The 7,734-nt window shown below is 50.0% G+C and overlaps 1 protein-coding gene across 1 annotated transcript; it reads right to left on the bottom strand.

The window, feature by feature from the left end:
• Positions 1-613: 613 nt before the first annotated feature.
• On the bottom strand, positions 614-6,016 carry LOC148819266 (apelin receptor A-like). The gene is made up of 3 exons (XM_088935478.1): positions 5,989-6,016; positions 3,518-4,189; positions 614-720 (listed from the first exon to the last, which is right to left on the bottom strand). The coding sequence occupies exons 1-3, from the start codon at positions 6,014-6,016 to the stop codon at positions 614-616; spliced, it is 807 nt and encodes a 268-aa protein (XP_088791604.1).
• Between the last annotated feature and the right edge of the window lie 1,718 nt (positions 6,017-7,734).

The raw sequence follows: 7,734 nt of genomic DNA, 5'->3' as shown, positions 1-7,734 counted from the left end.
GAGGAGCCGCAGCCCAAGAAGACGAAGGTGACCGGCTCGGCGCCTGCGGTGAAGCAGAAGAGTGGGAGAGTGACGGAGCTCAGGGCGCAGACAGCGGAGGGCAGCGTGGTGGTGGAGGGAGTGTACTGCGCTCTTCCCCGACTCTGCTCACACCCCCTTGCTCCGCAGACACGCGCCCCCCTGTGGCCAACAGGCAAACAACCACGACCCAGGATTCCTTTGAACTAAAATAAACCCTGTGCATCACAAAGGCTGGGGAAATTGGGTACATTTACAAACAGAGAGAAGGACTGCATGGATAGTAGCAATAATTGCATTTATATAGCGGGTATTTAGGGTGTAAATAGGGCAACAACACCGTATTTACCGTTACAACTCCCTAGTAATTTCGGGTTCTTTTAACGGTAACTCACTGCTTCTGAGTCCCTACTGCCCATGCGCAGAACGCTGAACTCACCTGACAGGAGCCGCCAGCTAAGAGGTAGCGCCATCTAGTGGATTTGGCATAACAGGCCGCTATTCACCGCTGGGTCACATGTGTAAAGACAACTCAGACGAATTTAACAAACTTCCCAAAAAATATCCTGACCAGAATGGGAGAAAAGGTTTGATTTCACGAGGTCTCCCCACACAGCGTCCCTCGCTCCAGACGTGCGGGGTGGCCACCGCCTTGCTGGGGACGGGGCTCCGGGCGGGAGGTCTGGGCGCTGAGGTTGCTGCCTGAAGAGGTGTTAGTGGGGTCAGCAGGGGGCGCTCATACTGCGGTGCATGTGGGTCCTAATGTCCCAGTAATATCCCACACCACCGCTAAGCAGGTGTGAGCCTGGTCAGTACCTGGTTGAGAGACCTCCTGGGAAGCTAAGCAGGTAAGAGCCTGGTCAGTACCCGGCTGGGAGTCATGGCCTCCTAATAATCCCCATCTCTGAATGGGCTACATCGCTCTGCTTTCCACCCCCCCTCCCCTCACCTCATCAGCCAGCAGCCATATCACCCTGCAACTCACAACTCACAGCTGTCAGCCCACTGAAGCTAAACAGGTGTGAGCCTGGTCAGTACCTGGCTGAGAGACCTCATGGGAAAACAAAGGTTGCTGCCTGAAGAGGTGTTAGTGGGGTCAGCAGGGGGCGCTCACACTGCGGTGCATGTGGGTCCTAATGTCCCAGTAATGTCCCAACCAGCAGCCATATCACTCTGCAACTCACAGCTGGCAGCCCACTGAAGCTAAGCAGGTGTGAGCCTGGTCAGTACCTGGCGGAGAGACCTCCTGGGAAGCTAAGCAGGTGTGAGCCTGGTCAGTACGAGGCTGGGAGTCATGGCCTTCTGATAATCCCCACATCTGAATGGGCTACATCACTCTGCTCTCGACCCCCTCTGCCATCACATCATCAACCAGCAGCCATATCACCCTGCAACTCTCAGCTGGTAGCCCACTGAAGCTAAGCAGCTGTGACCCTGGTCAGTACCTGGCTGAGAGACCTCCTCAAGGTCTCTCAAGCTAAGGCAAGCTAAGCAGGCGTTAGTCTGGTCAGTACCTGGCTGGGAACCTTGGCCTCCTAGTAATCCCCATCTCTGAATTGGCTACATCACTCTGCTCTCCACCCCCCTGCCATCACATCATCAGCCAGCAGCCATATCACCCTGCAACTCACAGCTGGCAGCCCACTGAAGCTAAGTCAGTACCTGGCTGAGAGACCTCCTGGGAAAACTAAGGTTGCTGCCTGAAGAGGTGTTAGTGAGGTCACCCTGCAGTGGGTCCTAATATCCCAGCTGGCAGCCCACTGAAGCTAAGCAGGTGTGAGCCTGGTCAGTACCTGGCTGAGAGACCTCCTGGGAAAACTAACGTTGCTGCCTGAAGAGGTGTTAGTGGGGTCAGCAGGGGACGCTCACACTGCGGTGCATGTGGGTCCTAATGTCCCTGTAATGTCCCAGCCAGCAGCCATATCACTCCAGCAGCCTGTAACTCACAGCTGGCAGCCCCCTGTAGCTAAGCAGGTGTGAGCCTGGTCAGTAGCGGGCTGGAGGACCCACATGCCTGATGACCTCACTAACACCTCTTCAGGCAGCAACGTTAGTTTTCCCAGGAGGTAATGGCAGAGGGGTGGAGAGCAGAGCGATGTAGCCAATTCAGAAATTAGGAGGCCATGACTCGCAGCCAGCTCCTGACCACGCTCACACCTGTTTAGCTTCCCAGGAGGTCTCTCAGCCAGGTACTGATCAGGCTCACACCTGCTTAGCTTCAGTGGGCTGCCAACTGTGAGTTGCAGTGTGATATGGCTGCTGGCTGTTGACTCCCATCCAGGTACTGACCAGGCTCACACCTGCTTAGCTTCAGTGGGCTGCCAGCTGTGAGTTGCAGGGCGATATGGCTGCTGGCTGGGACATTACTCGGACATTAGGACCCACATGCACTGCAGGGTGAGCACCCCCTGCTGACCTCACTAACACCTCTTCAGGCAGCAACGTTAGTTTTCCCAGGAGGTCTCTCAGCCAGGTCCTGACCAGGCTCACACCTGCGTAGCTTCAGTGGGCTGCCAGCTGTGAGTTGCAGTGTGATATGGCTGCTGGCTGTTGACTCCCATCCAGGTACTGACCAGGCTTACACCTGCTTAGCTTCCCAGGAGGTCTCTCAGCCAGGTACTGACCAGGCTCACACCTGCTTAGCTTCAGTGGGCTGCCAGCTGTGAGTTGCACGGTGATATGGCTGCTGGCTGATGATGTGATGGCAGTGGGATGGAGAGCAGAGTGATGTAACCAATTCAGAGATGGGGATTATTAGGAGGCCATGACTTCCAGCTTGCTCACACCTGCTTAGCTTCAGTGGGCTGCCAGCTGTGAGTTGCAGGGTGATACTGCTGCTGGCTTGGACATTACTGGGATATTAGGACCCACATACACTGCAGGGTGAGCACCCACTGCTGACCTCACTTACACCTCTTCAGGCAGCAACGTTAGTTTTCCCAGGTGGTCTCTCAGCCAGGTACTGACCAGGCTCACACCTGTTTAGCTTCAGTGGGCTGCCAGCTGTGAGTTGCAGTGTGATATGACTTCTGGCTGATGATGTGATGGCAGTGGGGTGGAGAGCAGAGCGATGTAGCCAATTCAGAGATGGGGATTATTATGAGGCCGTGACTCCCAGCCAGGTTCTGACCAGGCTCACACCTGCTTATCTTTCCTGAAGGTCTCTCAGCCAGCTACTGACCAGGCTCACACCTGCTTAGCTTCCCTGGAGGTCTCTCAGCCATGTACTGACCCGGCTCACACCTGCTTAGCTTCCCTGGAGGTCTCTCGGCCAGGTACTGACCAGGCTCACATCTGCTTAGCCTCCCAGGAGGTCTCTCAGCCAGGTACTGACCAGGCTCACATCTGCTTAGCCTCCCAGGAGGTCTCTCAGCCAGGTACTGACCAGGCTCACATCTGCTTAGCCTCCCAGGAGGTCTCTCAGCCAGGTACTGACCAGGGTCACACCTGCTTAGCTTCAGTGGGCTGCCAGCTGTGAGTTGCAGGGTGATATGGGTGCTAGTGATGTGCAGATAATCATATGGAGAGTCAGCAATAGAGCAATTTTCTTGAGAAGCAGCTCCTTTTTCTTTGATGATCTTGAGCAGCCGCTGCTTCTTCTGGTCCTCCTTGCGGAGGTTGTTGAAGTGGCGGGTGACGGTGCTGCCGATGAAGCAGTAGAAGACGGTCATGAGCAGGAAGGGCAGCAGGAAGCCCAGGATGGAGGAGGAGAGGCTCAGGCCCGCGATCCACAGGGACTCGTGCTCCCGGTTCAGGGTCACCAGACTGAAGTCCATGCCGCAGGAGGTCTTGTTGGCCTCGTCTCGCAGGGTGGTGCGGAACAGCAGCGTGGGCACAGCCAGGACCCCGGACAGCAGCCAGATGACGCCCAGTGAGGTGATCATGGTGGGCCGGGACCGCAGGTTGGTGCTGGACAGCGAGTGCACAATGGCCAGGTAGCGGTCAAAGCTCAGGCAGGTGAGGCAGAAGACGCTGGCGTACATGTTCACCAGCACCACGTAGCTGCTGATTTTGCACAGGGCCACCCCGAACAGCCAGTCGTAGCCCATGGCAGTGTACACTGCCCACAGGGGCAGGGTGATCACAAAGGTCAGGTCTGCCAGCGCCAGGTTGCCGATGTAAATGTCTGCCGCCCTGCGCTTGGATTTGGACTTCCACGCAGCAGGGCTTTCTGCAACAGACCTGGTAGAAGCATAGTGGTGACCACCACCCTTGGGTGTGTTAAATGTGGTTGGGTAAATTTAGTATGGACAACAAGTGTTTTTCACCTCTTTGACTTTAACTATTAACATAAATGGGCTCTGTGACTGCTGGTCTCTTTTCATTTTGTTTAAAATGTCCTCATATCAGATAACAGTTACACCTTTGCAGTTTATACCCTTAAGCGCTACATTTCTGGGGAGTATAACTCTGCACTGAATTTGTTTACCATTTCATGTTGTAGTTACACCCTGGAAAGATAATTGGTATTAGAGGCTAGCTTAATTTGACATGTTTGTATAATCCTTTTGATTGCAGACTTTTATTTTGAGATGCTAATATAAGTTACCCTCATCCCCATATCAGTCTGAAGCTGCAGGTTTTTGTTTTTTTCGTGCAATTTACCATGTCCAAAGGAATAAAAGTGTCGCTTACACATAAAAGTAGATCAAATTCCAGCTTTAAATTAATAGGAAAAATAAGGCGTTCAGAAGGCTGAATAAATTAAGGGGTCAGAAAGATACCAAAATGTCTAGATCACTCAAGAGAAATATTATTTGTTTGCTAGCATAATTTCTTTAAAGATGGAGACAACATCGATATAGAGTAACTTCAAGAACCTGTTCAGAAATGAAGACCCTGGGTTTTTAGAAGAATAAGAATTGGAGGAATGCAGTGCCCTTCACTGATTGCACGTTATGTGTGCAGTAGTTTGTACTGCTGTGTTACAATGTAGACTATTACAACAACCCTACCTCATGCACTGGGACTCACAGACAGCTGAAGCTGGAAGGCTGTGGAGCCCTACATGCTGGCTGAGTGTGACTAGGGTGAGAGGTGACAAGGAGCAGCATGACCATAGCCTAGCCATAGAAACTCTTCAACTCGGGCAGACCTGGCTACCGAGAAAGGACATGCTACTCTCCTGCCTCCAGGGAGAAGCAGTGATGAAGTCATCTGGCATTAGAAAGCCATCCTTCCTCAGAATAACACCTCCAATCCCAGCATTTCCACACCTGGTAGAATTGGAACAGCCCTTGATCCTACTGGAGGAAGGGGCTGGTGATTCAGCAAGTGGTATCTCTGCATGTGAGCCAGAGGAACAGAGGAACTTAAGCCTCTCAAGTAATATTATTGTATTGTCATTAATGTTTGTGTGGTTATTAATTTTTACTGCTTTGACAATACTAATTTGTCATGCCAATGAAGTTATTTGATTTTGAGGTAACTTTGACATAATTTCTTCCCTCTGGGACACTCTCAGTTTCTGAGTTTTCCTTGCTCTAGCTGTGAGAGCACCAAGCAAGAGGCTCTTGGTGTGTTCTTGAGATCTGTCAACTACAATGTGACTGTGCCTGCAGCTGAGCAGCAAGTCACAAAGCACCTTAACATACTGTCTCACTTGTTGGTTGGGTCACATCAGTACAGTTCTTGGTACAGGGATTGTAATAGGTTGGGCAAAATAATTGGGACAAGTCAAATCAACTCTCCAGACAAGGGGTAGTCTAGAAGACCGAATGTGTTACGGATTGTGTCACACCCCCTCCATTGTGAAGTTGCACTACTCCCATCTGGGAGACATCTCTGTGTCCCCAGGTGTAGAAGTAGCAGACTCAGGAAATCTTTCATCGCCACAGCTATATCGCTCTCAAACAACATGAGGTTACTCTCATGTCCTGTAACACTTACTGTCTTCTTTGTCTTGTTGTGTTAGACTGTGCTGTGAAAACAGATTTAAATGAACTGTCAGCCAGGGATCCTCTTACTTACCCAAACCACTATGAGGGGAGTTGTTCATCGTTCATCATTTTTGGAAGTGGGAGAGTTGCAGGAGGCCTTATGAATCACAGATCATAATAAAGGAAACGGAGACGGTTGAGGCTGGCTTCATAAATTACCATAAACAATATTGTAATAATAAACAAGTCGTTATTTACCATAAATAAATAACAACACAGAAGTATCTTGTTACCCATTAAAGTTTAAAGACATTGTTGTGCTTGGTGCTCTGTGCCAGTCTATTGCTTGTATTGACCACATAAGCTCTTACAGATGAAACAGCTGGGCCACTGTATGCACAGGGTTAAACATTCTGAGACGCAGAAATGAGCTCTGGCTTCACGCATGTCCCAGATGAGTTTGGTACACCTTCAATCAGTATGAAGACGATTTCTCACTGTTCTTGGAGGGAAACGTACCTTGTTCAGTGTGCCTTGAACTTCTGATGAGTACATCTTCATGCAGTGTCCTTGGTGATACCCATTTGATTAGCCTGCTGTCTTTGGGGTCTCTTTCTCAGTGTCATTCACAACATCATCGCTTGCCTTTGTGAGTTTGGCAAGTCTTTGTGTAACAACGATCACCTGTAGATGAGTAAAAAAGTAAGTTGTGAAGTTGTGTGCATGTCACATCTCTCTCTTCTTTCATCGAGCCTGCGTCTTGTAGCCCTTGTGTCTTTGTAAATGTCTGCAAGGCTGGGGGTTGTGTCTCTCATGTCTGACTTCCTTTCCGGGCCCTGATGACTGCTGACAGTGTCGGGCTTCACTTGCTGTAGCTCTGAAATGTATACTGTTGTGTTGCAGGGAAAAAGCAAAGAAACATCCGTTTTAAAAGCTAAATGGCTTTTTGTTTACACTAAAGCAAATTGAGAGCGCAGTGCTTCTTCACCTCTGAGTTTTTGGACAATGTGAGACATTCAGCACATTCAGTGATGTCTGTGGTTGGCGCTTTGAGGTCTTGCTCTCCTTAATTCCTTCTAAGAGCAGCGGGTGGCTGAATTCCTGTCCTAAAGCTGTCGGGGGTTGGTGCATACACTCACACGTTTTATGTGTTTTTGGCAAAACCTGAAATTTGCTGTGGATCCAGTCAGGCTGAATGGCTTCCTGTTTGGCTGACTTGGGACTGGAACACACTGCACTTCTCGGCTCTAGTGTCTCGAGTTTCATTCTGTCTTGACGTGCTCTCCGTGTAGCATTTACAGTTTTTTTCTCTTGGCCATATGGAAGCTCCAGGTGATAGATAGATACTTTATTGATCCCGTGAGGGAAATTGCAGTGGAACAGCAGCTTCATGCAGTCAACACAGCATAGTGTAACGAATGATACAATAATAATACAATACATACAATACAGTCAGTACAGTCAGTGAGTGAGGTGCTCCAGTTACCTTCCATAGTGGAATGTAGGAATGTTGTCTGAGGCTACCAGGTAACTCTAAATGGTCCGTCCTCTGCCTGAGTGAACGTGTATCCCATCCATTATCTACACATTATCTATACCACTACAGGACCACACTGCATCGTGGTCCTGTATTGGTATAAACGGTCCCGAAAATGACCATGTGGTTGTCTGGACTATCAAGATGTCTCCTGCACAGCCCCCAATGTCAGTGCAGTTACAGTGGGCCTTGGCTGCCCCCTGTTTGGCTAATGCAGTTTGCTGTTCCACCAAGACAAGTTATTATTTTAAAAAACTCAGTATTGTTGTCGCATAATTTGAGTCAGTCATTTCTTTTCAC

The sequence above is a fragment of the Atractosteus spatula genome, chromosome 17, assembly GCF_055471065.1.
Source record: "Atractosteus spatula isolate fAtrSpa1 chromosome 17, fAtrSpa1.hap1, whole genome shotgun sequence".
Lineage (NCBI taxonomy): Eukaryota > Metazoa > Chordata > Actinopteri > Semionotiformes > Lepisosteidae > Atractosteus > Atractosteus spatula.
The sequence above is the reverse complement of the archived record's forward strand: the minus strand, read 5'-3'. Positions and strand labels throughout refer to the sequence as shown.

Coding starts and splice junctions, on each gene's coding strand:
- LOC148819266 (XM_088935478.1), bottom strand. CDS start 6,016: ATGAACAACTCCCCTCATAGTGGTTTGG. Junction 4,190..5,988: donor CTCCCCTCATAGTGGTTTGG/GTAAGTAAGAGG, acceptor GGTCTGTTGCAG/AAAGCCCTGCTGCGTGGAAG. Junction 721..3,517: donor TGATTATCTGCACATCACTA/GCACCCATATCA, acceptor ACACCTCTTCAG/GCAGCAACCTCAGCGCCCAG.